This window comes from Micropterus dolomieu, linkage group LG12, assembly GCF_021292245.1.
Source record: "Micropterus dolomieu isolate WLL.071019.BEF.003 ecotype Adirondacks linkage group LG12, ASM2129224v1, whole genome shotgun sequence".
In the NCBI taxonomy this organism is placed as follows: Eukaryota; Metazoa; Chordata; class Actinopteri; order Centrarchiformes; family Centrarchidae; genus Micropterus; species Micropterus dolomieu.
The window spans coordinates 2,982,880-2,997,768 of NC_060161.1; the positions used below are offsets into that span (position 1 = coordinate 2,982,880).

A 14,889-nucleotide genomic window follows, 5' to 3' on the forward strand; every position below is an offset into this window, starting at 1 on the left:
AATAGAGAATCTTTGGAGGGAGCTCAAACTCCGTGTTTCTCAGCGACAGCCCAGAAACCTGACTGATCTAGAGAAGATCTGTGTGGAGGAGTGGGCCAAAATCCCTCCTGCAGTGTGTGCAAACCTGGTGAAAAACTACAGGAAACGTTTGACCTCTGTAATTGCAAACAAAGGCTACTGTACCAAATATTAACATTGATTTTCTCAGGTGTTCAAATACTTATTTGCAGCTGTATCATACAAATAAATAGTTAAAAAATCATACATTGTGATTTCAGGATTTTTCTTTTTTAGATTATGTCTCTCACAGTGGACATGCACCTACGATGACAATTTCAGACCCCTCCATGATTTCTAAATGGGAGAACTTGCAAAATAGCAGGGTGTTCAAATACTTATTTTCCTCACTGTACATATCATGTGGAACTGCAATAATAATGTTCATGATCGATTCTAATATTGAGGATATGAAAAAGGTCATAATAGCAAGATCACAACAACATTCTCAGACCCTGATGTCTTTAAAATGCTAAATTTCTTTGATCAGCAGAAAACACCCAAAGAAAATTTCAGATTTCCATATTTGAGAAACAAATGTTTTGTATTTTTAATTGGTAAATGATTGATATGAACTCTGGAACGTAGGTACAAAGAAGTAGAATAAACATGATGCAATGACAGAAATTTATGTTTGAGTTGGTGAAAATTGCACAGTATCAGGAATTAAACTCAGGCAGCTTTAACTAAATTTTACTGTACAAAAGAAAAATACTCAGCAAACCTTCATCTAGAAGAGAATACAGTGACCTAAAGAGAACATCACCAGTCCTAAAGAACCCCTACCAATTGCTAAAAGACTGCGTGAAGGAGGAACGAGTACACAGAAAGAACCATTAGTAGTTTATCCTTATCTAGCCTTAGTGTCAAATTTTGTTCCGTTTTTAATTAATTTGTGAGGTAAAAGATAAAGTGCAGACACAAAATGTGGGGAAAGTTATGTAGAACAATACGAGGCATTTTCAGCAGCTTTGTTGATTTTGCTTTCACTAAACGATATTAAAAGATGTTTCTGTTGCGTCCGCCTTTTTTACAAACAGGATAACGTTGCAGAGGTTTTGCAGAGCTTACTCATAAAAAGTAAAAATACACAGTAAAATAAACAATACAAAACATCCCAACCAATCTCCAGCACAGCCCAGAAATTTCAATAAAAAAACATTGCACATCAAAGTAAAGAAAAAAAAATAGATATACAAATTTAGAGTGCTTACTACTTAAAATATATGCAGTGACCCTGGAGTCATCTGATGGTAAATGTGGATTAAATAAAAATAATAATAAAAGAAGCTGAGTGAGAAGTCTATACTTTCTACCAGCCGAACGTTGATTGGATTAAATATTAGTACACATTTTGGGAAACGTGCTTATGTGCTCTTTTGCAGAGTTTGAGAACAAGGTCGATACCATCATGTCTGTGCATTAAGACTGGAGGCGGCAGGAAGCTGCTCGCCTGCTGCATGAAAGTACTTGGAGAATGGATAAACTGTTGCTGTCAATAAATACATCACAGACTGTTGTATTTAAGTTGGTGTGGATTAAACAAAGATACAACTTGTTAGTGAGCTTCAGAGTTGCTGGGAGGTGTATTCTGTTTCCCACGATCGCCCAGTCTCTATGCTAATCGGAGCTAATTGCTTCCTGGCTCTAGCTTCGTACCGAGCAGACCGGCATTGATCTTTTAATCTAACTTAGTTATTTGAACTGAATTGACTTTGTTAATTATTAAAGAATAGGATTTAAATTAAATAAGATTACCTAGATATGTCTCTACGATATACATTTTCACTTCCCAGCCCTTGTGGTAGAAAAATGGTCCCTACTTCTAAGCATCTGAATGCTTCCTTCATTTGTTAAGATTAAACAAAAAAATGGTGTACAGTGCTATATGAAGGCTAATTATTTAGCCCTCCTGGAGCGAAGGCACCTCTTAATGATCTGATGGTCGCTCTCTTTCTCCTCTGGCTCTCTGCTGATGATCTAAAACAACAACAAGAAAGAAAACATTGTTAAAAATGAGTGTATATTTGTACATACTTGTGTATAACTGTAGGATTGTAATTAGAAGGGCAGACAATCTTTTTAACAGTTGAGTACTTGAATATTTAATTTAGTTGAATTGCCAATACCACAAAGTGATCCATGTGTTTATAGAGTCTGCAAAACACTGACCTCTATGGGACGTCAGTGAATCATCGTCAGTGATGTTCATTTAGTAAATTATTGTCCCAGTTATTTTAAAAAAGCAGAGTATGGTTCAGGGCGGGATTATCTATGATTGACAAGTCGTTACCATGGCGACCTGTCAATCAGGCTAGAGCCGACTCATACCCATGACACTGTGTAAAATTTCCCTGTTAGCTCCGCCGTATCGTCAATTCTGGGCACTTCCTGGTTGCAAAAACTCGACATGGCGGCGCCCTATTGGCCAAACTCGAGGCTTTGGGTGACGTCACGATGATTACGTCCATTTCTTATATACAGTCTAAGATTGACACGCTCACCGTAAGTCTTCACCACAATACAATGGATGCAAATGGGATTTGTTTGTGCTGCTCAAAGCGCTGAAGAATTAGCAGTAACAAGTCTCTTTCCAAAAACACAGCAACACACCCAGTTGGTCGGGATAATTAACAGACATCAGGTCAGGTTTAATTAAGACCTCAGTAGAAAATATTATCAATGAAAACTGCCCAGAGTGAGGTCCTTTGGTTGAAGTGACTCTTACGGTCATCTGAAAGCTGCCCCTGCTCGTTTTGGGACTGTTGTAGTGTTGCTCACGAGGTTCTTGTCTCTCACTGCAGGAAGTTAATCATAGGTGAGATGTTCTAGTCACGTCTGACAAGTTTTGTTACTTGGACTGTCCATTAAGAGAGCTGAATTTGTATACGAGTAAGATGAACAATATCTAAAACTCAAATCCATTTGCTACCATATGTGAGCAATGAGGTGCAGGACAGATAGAAAGATAGGGATCTATTACGAGACTAAATCTGTTAGGGGGATTCTTGACTCTTACTTGAATCCCCTTTAAAGCAAAATTAGTGACACTTCCCAAATGTTAAATGTTGTCCAAACACAAGCAACCACATAAGAACTAAACAAATTAACAATAATATTTATAAAATTTTTATTTAAATCTGATCAAAAACAATGTGTCTGACCAGAGTTGACAGTTTTCCTTACAAAAAAAGTGCCAGTCTTACTGGGTGTGAGGGCATGTCCATGGGGGACGAGATTTCAGGTCTGTAGAGTTTCCTTTTGTTCTTCTTGGCTCTCAGACTTAGGGAGGAAGAGGAGGCTGCTGACTCTGCATCGCCCCGACCGCTCACCAGACTCATCATCTTCTTGGCTGCAGACACAGAGGTAGATCTTTTAACAGATTGCTTATTTTATGTTGGTGAACTATTTGGTGTTGTTAAAAGTGCTCTTTGTATCAATTTTACAGTAAATAAATAATTTAAAAAGAGTAGATTTATGGCATCAGTATACATTTTTTTTTTCTACTAACAAGTAAGACAGTGCAAGCCGCCCAGATATATTCGGTGACCTATTTGAGCATTTTGCAGAGAAATACAAAGAGATGTTATGTGGTATTATTTTACAAGCACAGAGTAGCCAAAGCAACACAACAGTGCAATCCTAAAGACAAGTTTTGTGTCTTTTTGGCGACTTTATAAAACACACTACTGTCGGAGAAAGTCAGCAGAGCCGACATACGGGGAGAGAGAAACAGGAAGCGGCGGGACAAGCAGGTGTGTTTAAGGTAGAGACCAGAGGAGTGAGTGTGGGAAAAAAAAAACTGCAGAGAAAGGGAGCAGGTATTAAGCAAGTATTGAGTAGACACTAAAATAAGGTGGAGAATGAAGTAGAATTAAAAAAGTGAAATAACAAATAACATGCTAGAAATTTAAAGACCGCAGGTTATACGAAAGAAAGAGGAAGAGATGGGTCAGGGAGGTGGGGAAAGGAGAGGAGTCAAGTGATTAAAAGGGACGGAGGAGAGACACGACGGAGAAAAGATCAAGAGGGAGGTGCTGGAGGAAGTAAAATTACACAGATAAAAACGAGTGAAGGTGGAGGATGGAGGGATGGGAGGAGGCAACAGCGAGCAGCAGAGAGAGAAAAAGAGAGAGAGGATCAGACGGTGGCAGACGACGGCACTCTTGCGTCGGAACCCCGGGGCGACAATTAATTGACCGAGTGAAACTGCAGGTCCCCGAGGATAAAACACAGAGATGGCTCCAGTTGACTCCAATATGTTCACTTTCTCCTGTAAGCCATCATTAGTGCGCCAAACTCGCTGTCCTTGCCTGGTTTCTATGTCAAACCTGCGTTATCCTTTGCCAAATGACTCCAGCAGGAACTCTTTCCACTGCACGGTACCAGCTCGACCCTTCTCGTCTGTTTTCCATTGTGGAAAAGTTGTACCTTTAACTTTTTTTTTTTTTCATATGACCTCCGTCGAGGTTCGAAGCGAGCTGAGGCGATACTAAAAATGTGATCTGAAAACACGAATCATTGTGCGCGCCAGACAGAGGCCAGCAGCAGAAAGTTTTATATTTTACAATTTTCATGCGTTATTTCATCACTAAATCCACTTCTGAGAAGTTTTTAGGTGAGAAATCAGCTGAGTAGATTTCAAATATTGACAGTTTTACCAAAAGTGATGGCGGAACAAAAATGTGCTTCAAAGTTTTCGGACACCGTCACACATTGCAGCAACAACGGCAGAGGAAAACACAGCTGGAAGGTTTTCATACCGCTTATCTGTCTTTACATTCTGAGGAATGTTGACACGTTTTAACTTAAAATCAAGAGACTACTGTGTGTGGGTCGCATTGAAAATTACGTCGCGGCAGTTGTGTGTGGCGTTGCTATGACGACCAGCTACATTGAGGGGTGCTATCTCTGGGTACCATCGAGTCAAAGCAAGAGCTGGTACTGGTAATGGAAAAACAGTAAATGACTGGAGGTTAATGAATATAATGCATCAGAATGCAGTGGGGAGGATATACTGTAAGCGAGAGTTGGTGTGTTTAGGCGTGTGTGTGTGTGGGGGGGGGGGTTGATTGGTTATAAAAAGCTTCAAGCTGGTACCAGTAGCCAGATACTGACTTTCACCATTTACAGACTTGATTACTGAAGTGCTGACATTTGTATTTTATTTTTTTTTCTTACAAGATGCCTTTAGATAAATTGCAGAACACTTAAAATGAAGCAGCTCTTGTGTCCACCAAGATTACAAGGGCAGCATGCATTACACTTGTTTTAATGTCACTTTATTGGTTGCCTGTTGGTTTTAAAATAGACTTTAGGTTGTGTTATTGGTCTTCAAAAGTTGCTACTGCCTGACAATTGCCTTTAAAGGATATTTTTATTGTCAACAAATTCCATGAAAAGATGAAGAGAGAAGGTTTCAAAGCAGGATTCAAAACTGAAGCTCAAGATGGATCGATACGGAATTCAAAAGCTGAGTGTTTTACCATTTTTAAGCCGCTTTAATGTTTATTTCGCAGGCCTGTAGAAATTGGCGTTAGCATGTTGCGGGGCTAATGTCGCTAACGTCTATTGTACACACACAGGGTGGGACAATGTTGGACAAATAATATTGAGTGACAGTAGAAAGACGATGTATGAACGTTAAGCCTTTTTTGAAGCCAATTAAATCACCAGTAGTAGGTTGGATGTGGGCCTACTGGTTTATACAGAAAACATCTTCCTAAGTTCACAAATACTGTATATAGTTTCATTTTTAAAAAAAAGGTAGTTTTTAAACAAACATTACTCAAACAGGAGGAAACAATGAATTTGTTGAGGACTATTTTCAGTGTTGGATTAACCCACATTTGGTGCTCTGTGAGTGTTTGGTGCAGCTACAGTGTGTTCATTGTAAAGCAGGAACAAATTCCACGGCATAGAGGATAGGATCAAGCTGTGGATACACAGATACTCATTAGTAGGGTCATTGCTTGTGCTGGCCTTTTCATTGGATTTGTTGGATAACACTGGGTTCTTACCTTCACTTCATTAAAAACCCCTAGGAGGCTGCTCTGGGCAAAACAACTCACATTGCCTGGGGCTGTCTATATGACATTGGCAGGTTGTGTGTACTAGACAAAAAAGATATTTAAGAACAATTTGACTGGAAAAAGAATAATCACAAAATATAATTACATGCCCAGCTTGTTTCTACCAGAGGAAAACAGGAGTTTGCAATTGGACCCGAGGAAGTCAAAATTGATTGAAATCTTTTTGACATAGTAATTTTTTTAGTATTATAAAAATATATTTTTATTTGAGAGCCTTTTCTGACACTTTTTATTTTTTCCACTTTATTTTAATGAATTTTGGTTTCACATTTTTTTATATAGACGTTTAATGTCTTATTTAGCTCAAGGTTTTCCACTTTTTAAAAATTTATATTTATATTTATATTTGTAAGACCAGTTTTACTCAGTTCAACCTGCGCTATCCTTATCTTCTTACTTTTATCTTATAAAAAAAAAAGTAAGAAGAAATAGAAATCCATTTAATGAAATGTGCAAGTTTTTGAGCTCAAAATGTCACCAGTTCGAGTTGTTTCCATGCTGCACTGATAGATTACCTCTACTCAATGCCCTTCACTCTCCAAATTACCCAGACAAAAGTTTAATATCTCCCACAGTAAAGAGTGACACACTGACACACCAACCTTTAGTGCCTAGCAGCGTGGGGGAGCTCTGCAGGAAGTCTCCGATCTTCTGCAGTGTTCCTTCCTTTCTGCTGCGGATGCTGCTCTGGGAGTCATGGCGACCTGCTGGGGAAGAGATCTGATCACAGGCGACAGTGAACTGTGGTTAGTCCGTCAGCATGTACAGTGTACATTTATTAAAACATATGTATGTGTGTATACAGTGAGGAAAATAAGTATTTGAACACCCTGCTATTTTGCAAGTTCTCCCACTTAGAAATCATGGAGAGGTCTGAAATTGTCATCGTAGGTGCATGTCCACTGTGAGAGACATAATTTTAAAATAATTTTAAAAAATCCAGAAATCACAATGTATGATTTTTTAACTATTTCTTTGTATGACTCTCAAAGACCTGTTAGTCTGCCTTCAAAATGTCCACCTCCACTCCATTTATTATCCTACATTAGATGCACCTGTTTGAGGTCGTTAGCTGCATAAAGACACCTGTCCACCCCGTACAATCAGTAAGAATCCAACTACTAACATGGCCAAGACCAAAGAGCTGTCCAAAGACACTAGAGACAAAATTGTACACCTCCACAAGGCTGGAAAGGGCTACGGGGAAATTGCCAAGCAGCTTGGTGAAAAAAGGTCCACTGTTGGAGCAATCATTAGAAAATGGAAGAAGCTAAACATGACTGTCAATCTCCCTCGGACCGGGGCTCCATGCAAGATCTCACCTCGTGGGGTCTCAGTGATCCTAAGAAAGGTGAGAAACCAAGGAGTGGCTCTGTAAGAAGCATATCAAGGTTCTGGCGTGGCCTAGCCAGTCTCCAGACCTAAAGCCAATAGAGAATCTTTGGAGGGAGCTCAAACTCCGTGTTTCTCAGCGACAGCCCAGAAACCTGACTGATCTAGAGAAGATCTGTGTGGAGGAGTGGGCCAAAATCCCTCCTGCAGTGTGTGCAAGCCTGGTGAAAAACTACAGGAAACGTTTGACCTCTGTAATTGCAAACAAAGGCTACTGTACCAAATATTAACATTGATTTTCTCAGGTGTTCAAATACTTATTTGCAGCTGTATCATACAAATAAATAGTTAAAAAATCATACATTGTGATTTCTGGATTTTTTAAATTTCTCTCTCTCTCTCGCTCTCGAAAACATGTCTGATGGGTTAGTCCAGTTTAATCAATTTATCTGCTGATTAATAAATGAAGACTAAGATGAATGAAATTGTGTTCCTCCGGAGGACATTTGTTGTGTGTTCACTGTAATAAAATTAACTTCAGCAACCCTATATTTAAGCTAGCAAATGAAAGTGGTCATATTATACTCATTTTCGGGTTTATAATTTTATTTAGGGGTTGTACGGGTGGTGATTGAGTAGTGGATAAGACACATGCCTTTGGTGTGAGAGAACTGCGTTCAATTCCCCACAGTGACACATCCACCAATGTGTCACTGAGCAAGACACTTAACCCCTAGTTGCTCCAGAGGCGTGCGACCTTTGACATATATAGCAATTGTAAGTTGCTTTGGATAAAAGCATCAGCTAAATGAATAAATGTTGTACCAGAACAGCTTTACAAGGTTAATTTTCAAATAACACACCATATTTTTGTTCATTGCGGCAGCACCTCTTTTCACCCGGTGTGTTGTAGCTACCGAGTGAAGCATCTCATTTCTATGTGATCTTTACTGGGCGTTGCACATTCGCAGTACCTAGTTAAGGACTACCAGCTTATCAAAAGCTGATTAGGGCAGGTAACCACAGCTTATTTCAGCTGTTTATGTTCCTGAACCAGCTTTGCAACATAGACTGGAGCAAGAGTTTCTGAGTGGTGGGTTATTCATTTGTAACAAGTTTATCTTTCATATGTAAGGTTTTAACTGCGCTGTCTCTACATCAGCAACAGCTTCATGTCCACTGACTGCCTGGAGGGTTTGGTAGGGATGGTGGGGGTGAGAGGAGGCAGCGGGTGGACGTCTGGTCACTGTATGTGCTGCAGCTCAGTGCGTTTCTCCACCGGTGTTTTTGAGGGCGTGCCACATTAGCTGCTGGGCGAGCATTATGACGCGTGTTACAAAGTGACAAAACCCAGTTACGGAAGTAAAGGCTGGACTATAATTGAGCTGTTTTCAGGCAGCCGTGTTTTCTGTGGGACATGGTAACTCCTTTTGGGGTGGACTCAAAAAACTCATATAAAAGACATATAACATAATAAAGGACAGGGAAAAGGCCAAAAAGCATAATATGACAACGTTAAATATTATATTATGAATCAGAAAAACAGAGAATGCCTCATGCAATACACATGTGACCTTACATAAGAATATGAGTACCTTCTGTATGATGAATTAGTATTCTCTAAATGTAGGTGTTGCTATGAATAGGATGCATCAGAGCACATGTTTGTGTCTTGTGTTCGTGTCTGTGTGTGAGTTTCTGTCTGGTTGTCACCTCCTCTTGGTGTGGGGTCAGCTTTGGCGTCAGTTTGGTCCGCGTGTTCCTTCTGTTCTCTGCCTCCATCTCTTCCTATCGACACACACAGGAGGGAAACACACAAAATGTAAGCACACAAACCAACAGTGTGTACAGTGTGAGTCATCTGTAGCAGAGCATTAGTAATAGAGGCCATAGAGCAGAGAGCTTAGAAAGAGACAAAATTAAATAAACAACCACCAAAGGCTTCATAATGACAAGAACAGTTTGGACATGATGGGGAAAGGTAATGATACAAGGCAGACATCAGGAGAAAAACATTCAGACCCCTTGTGTACCGGCCTCAGTGGTCGCTCGATTCCAGTTGTAACCTTTTTACCAGCTGGAATAATTTCCAAGGATAGAAAACAAACTCAAATTTAGAGTAATTTACCTGTCAGAGGGGCTCGAACAGTTGACAAGCTCAACTGCCACCAGTCAAAATGTATTTTCTATGTGTCTCAGAAACACCCAATAATTTTCGGTGCTCACTTTCGAACAAGACTCTAATGTCAATGGCAAGCGCTGCGTGTGCAAAACCCTTTAATTAAGAATAAACAAAGCAAACAAAGTAGACAAACATGAGTGACAATGATGCATTCTTCAGTTCCTGGTTGATACAATTTTGGATTCTTTTTATACCCCAGGCATGAGGCGCTTTCACACTGCCTTATTTTCCAGGATTATTATGTCGTCTCGCTGTGCTGTATGAAAGGTACAGAGCCTGAAAGGGGGGTCAGATTTGATCGGCCTCTGAGACAGAAATGTTTGTAGTAAAAGAAACAGAACGATATCTGTGTAAAAAAAGCTTGATCGCTATTTGAAAGCACACATGGTTGCGGGATTATGCAGCAATATTTTGTTCAGTATGCATGAGTGAAAAGCGGTATATGGGCGCACATTCTTTCAGTGTTTATGGATAACCAAACATTTTTCTCCTTGGTCTGCTTTTTGAGAGATAATGAAGTGAATGACATGATGGCAAATGAGTAAATGGAGAATGATTGGATAATAATTGTAAATTTGGACGTTCACATTTTTTCACATGAAACATTTTCCACATTGTCATTAGAGACACTTTGAGTTCACAGGTTTAAATTCACAGATTGTTTCCGATTTGCTCTGCTCTTGCTAAAATGTTATTCCACCTACACAAAAGGCACTATTAAAGAACTGCACACCTTATTCAATTTTGAATCATCAATTAGTAAAAATAATGATTTGCAAAAGTAGCTTAAAGGTTTTAATTTTTGTGTTACAATGTGAGCCTTTTAATGGCAACCTCTGTATTTTCAGAAACCTCTACCGTGCCTTCATGTAACACATGTACTTTCAGTACCCTTAAAACTGATTCAACCTTCAAGATTCCTTTTGTGGATGTTGTTGAAAAGCAGCCTCAAATGAAACTGGATGAATTTAATGTTCTTCTCCGATTCAAGTAACACATAATAGCCCTGGAAATATAACAATCTTTCCAAAAAACATGTACACCCCCACTTACTTTGCTACTCACGACCAACAGACCCTTTCTAGACACAAGATTCAAATGAATGTGGTTAAATCTTTGGTACCTCTTCTTACTTTTTCTAGTGATTATTGGGCTTTACTTAGTTTGTCAAATTGAGAATAAAGAAATACCATTTCTTTAGGTTGTTCATTGACCTTTGTTATATTTATCCCTGGGGGTGCCCAGCAGCACGGGGGGAAAAATAGCCTCCCACCACCATTGAAACCTGGGTAATTTGTTTCTGCAGCAATGCTCCCAGCTCTGTGTGTTTTGTGCGTCAATGTAACATGGAAGCCAGTAAGGGACCATGTCCATACAGCTACATTAACATGTGGCCTACATGTTGCCTTCGACACCCAAATGGGGCATCCTCCTCTCTCCATCTTGCCTCCATACCTCAATACTTTACAAAAATGAAACAAATTTAATAAAAGAAACTGATTTGTCAGTATATACATGCTTCAGTATCAGTGCAACAAATCCCTGCACGTATTTTGGTGCTTTTGCAAATGAAGCGATTATGAGTCACAACTAGCCGTTGGGGATGAGGCTGACCTGAGAGGGTGGCTAAGGAGTGGGCACGGTGGACGCCGTAAACACACTCTTACTTTGAAAAGCAGAAAAAACAAGGTCAAAACTTGGAGTCGTCAGTGACTCAGTAGACTTTTTTAAAAATAATCCAAGGAAGGAAGTAGAGAATGGCAGTCTGAGATATAAAAATGTTAAGAAAGTACATAATTGAGCTTGGGTGTGTGTGTTTGTGCATGGGTATGTGTGAGAGAGTAAGGAAGAAAGAGCAAGAAAGGAGGAGAAAAAGAAGACCAGTAGTGATAAGTGATAGAGATAAACCGTAATTGGAGTGTGTGGAGAAAGTAAACAAAATGGGATATGCGTGTAAGAGAGAGGGAGAGAGAGATGAGAAGATAGAGGGAGCGCGTGAAGAAAGTAAATTAGACCTGAGATAATGTGAATCAAGACTGGGGTATAAGAAGAAGATGGTGAGAGGCAGAGATTTGCAAGTAGATGGTTTCTGGGTAGATTTTGAAGAATAACGGATTCTTACTCTCTCTCAGAATTTTGTTGTTAAATATATACTTTGTGAAGTCATTAAATTAAAAAAGAAATATATATTTATATATACATACTGAATACACCCCTACTCTGTGATTTGGAGAACTACTCAGTACTTCTGTTGGGCCACAAAACTAACTAAAATTCAGATTTTCTGGGACAGCGGCAGGGTCTGCCTTTTAAAGAAAAGCCACACCATCGTCAATAAATCATTAATAAATCATCTACTGAGCAGACAGACATGGCTGACTGGGAGAGACGAGGCATCGCGAGAGAAGAAGAGGGGAGGATGGAGCGTCGCAAGAATGACTGCAAGAGGTTAAAGAAGAGAGACAGAAGAAGTGAGACAGAAAATGAGAGCGCAAAATGGAGGACGACAGAAGAGAAAATCACTGTGAGCACAAAGTAAAAGGTGAAGCAGTCGATTTGCTGGTGTGTGTTCACGTTGCACCAGTTTGCATGTGTCAGTCTGCCAACACTCTATTATATCTGAGAAAAATGGAATAGTGCAGCAGTCTGGATGGCTGATGAAATCAGCTGCCGTATCCCTGCTGGGTCACTGCCTACACATGTCAAGTTCATCAGATAAGAAGCCACTTTACCATGCAACTCCCTGCCTGGGTGTCACATGGATGAAATACGAGCACTCGATTTAAGAGCTATCAATTACATTGAAATTATTCCATTGATTTTGACAATATAATTACTTTGAAAAACAAGACAACTGCCAAGAGGACTGGAAGCCTCGACATGGCATTTAAACAGTGTTTTAACAGCATGAAGCAGGAGGAGGATCACTTCTTCAACCTCACTAGGGAATATTAAATTGTAATGAATAATAAGAGATGAGAAAAAGATAAATACAACAGAATATATAAAACCTATCTAAGAAAAATTAAGGACGAATAGAGAAAAAAGCAATTTGCTAACATTAATTTGGATGCTGCTACATCTGTGATAAACCAATATCGGCAGATTGTACCAACCCAGCAGTGTATCAGGCTCAAAATAATTACCAGGAAACGGGGACCAAACTTTAGAAAATGTAAGGGCTTAATACTAACCCTGGCGTGGAAGAGACGAACATTCATCTTCACTATTTGATGAAAATGCAAAGATTAACAATGTCATCAGGCAGAAGCACACAACGTTTCCTTGAATAATCTGAGCATGAAAGCTGCCAGTCCAAGCATTTCTTACATAACCGCTTTCACAGAAAACCCTCTGATACACAGAGGGAGGGACATGATAATCATCAGCTTTTGAAAAACTTCTTTTTAAAGCTACAAAGTGAGATAGGGATAGCAGTAATATTTCTTATGGTTTAAATTAAATATGTTCTCCAATCTATAAAATTATGTTCAAGGCATGGAATCTGCACAGCACAATCACCATCTAGAAATATTTTTTGCATTTTTTTTTTGCTTTTTAAATTTTATTAAGCCGTAATTTTTGTGGACAAGTGTAGTAGTAAAGGAAAAAGTAATTCCAGTAGTGAATCCATACTCAGCTGGGAGCAGCATGGGCTTGCAGCAATACAAGCAACCCTGTAATAATAATTTTACACTTCAACCCAACGCATCCGTTTAAGTGTCCTTGAACAAGGAACTGAATCCCAACAATTTATAGGAGCACTACCCTGTGGCTCAACCTCTCTCCATTTTTTTCCTCAAAATACTCTCTAGTCAACAAGAAAAGCTGCTACATAAGTAATCGACAGGAGACTTGCTCTCAGTGGCCACATTTTCAGAGTACAACTAATTGAGTTGCATGACCCAAATACATTTTAACCTTATCCAACTATGACCAAGTATCAGCTTTTACTACATTTTCAAACACACAGCAATCTAGCTGCCAAACCTTTGTCAACCACATATTTACATGCATGGATGAGCCCACCATGAACACATGCAGTATCTTAAATCTCAAACAATATCTCCCACTTGTCTGGAATCCCACAGGATCCCTCAAATGTTGCCACCCTATTCTGCACCACAAGGTTATACCACATTAGCATCATGAAAGGATTTCTTTAAGTGTGAATACTAGAGGGAATCTGTGACATTGCCATCTAATGTGAACGGGGTGTCTTCAGGCATTAATCAGATTTTGCTTTGTAGAATGGAAATGAGTAAATTAACGGAACGCTCCAACAAGTAACCCATGTAAACATTCTCATTATTGTGATGCCTTACTCTGGTTATTGGCTATGATACGATTATGTGCAAATAAATGTAGCCTCACTCTTCCTACTCTAAAGCTCAGGAGAGAGGAAGACAGTTACGCCATCTGTTTTCAGATCTTTACTGATGCAGGGAAGGCTGGATGAACACATGCCGTGTTTTGCATCATATCCTTATTCCTACAAATTTATTCCTGCATCTACCGTTGGCCAGAGACAATGAAGAAACAGGTGGTGTAAAACTCTCGCCTTGGTTTGTGAGGAAAGTTAGCAGCCTTCTGGTCAGAAGTATCCTCTGTTAATGTTTACACTTTTGCTGCCACCATATTGGAACTTACACTCACCTAAAGGATTATTAGGAACACCACACTAATACTGTGTTTGACCCACTTTCTCCTTCAGAACTGCCTTAATTCTACGTGGCATTGATTCAACAAGGTGCTGAAAGCATTCTTTAGAAATGTTGGCCCATATTGATGGATAGCATCTTGCAGTTGATGGAGATTTGTGGGATGCACATCCAGGGCACGAAGCTCCCGTTCCACCACATCCCAAAGATGCTCTATTGGGTTGAGATCTGGTGACTGTGGGGGCCATTTTAGTACAGAGAACTCATTGTCATGTTCAAGAAACCAATTTGAAATGATTGGAGCTTTGTGACATGGTGCATTATCCTGCTGGAAGTAGCCATCAGAGGATGGGTACATGGTGGCCATAAAGGGATGGACATGGTCAGAAACAATGCTAAGGTAGGCCGTGGCATTTAAACGATGCCCAATTGGCACTAAGGGGCCTAAAGTGTGCCAAGAAAACGTCCCCCACACCATTACACCACCACCAGCCTGCACAGTGGTAACAAGGCATGATGGATCCATGTTCTCATTCTGTTTACGCCAAATTCTGACTCTACCATC

General features: G+C 39.7%; 1 protein-coding gene across 4 annotated transcripts in view; it reads right to left on the reverse strand.

The window, feature by feature from the left end:
- Positions 1–574: 574 nt before the first annotated feature.
- The window catches only part of LOC123980655 (kinesin-like protein KIF20B), a 53,105-nt gene continuing 38,790 nt past the window's right edge, over positions 575–14,889 (reverse strand). For 2 of the 4 annotated variants that reach the window (XM_046065178.1, XM_046065176.1), the window contains 4 exons: positions 9,195–9,269; positions 6,752–6,869; positions 3,264–3,409; positions 575–2,037 (listed from right to left, as the gene is read on the reverse strand). In XM_046065178.1, coding sequence (XP_045921134.1) covers positions 1,957–2,037; positions 3,264–3,409; positions 6,752–6,869; positions 9,195–9,269 — 420 coding nt within the window. In that variant the 3' untranslated portion in view covers positions 575–1,956. Of the gene's footprint in view, positions 2,038–3,243; positions 3,410–6,751; positions 6,870–9,194; positions 9,270–14,889 lie in introns of all 4 variants that reach the window. The other 2 variants (XM_046065177.1, XM_046065175.1) reach the window with 1 other exon arrangement.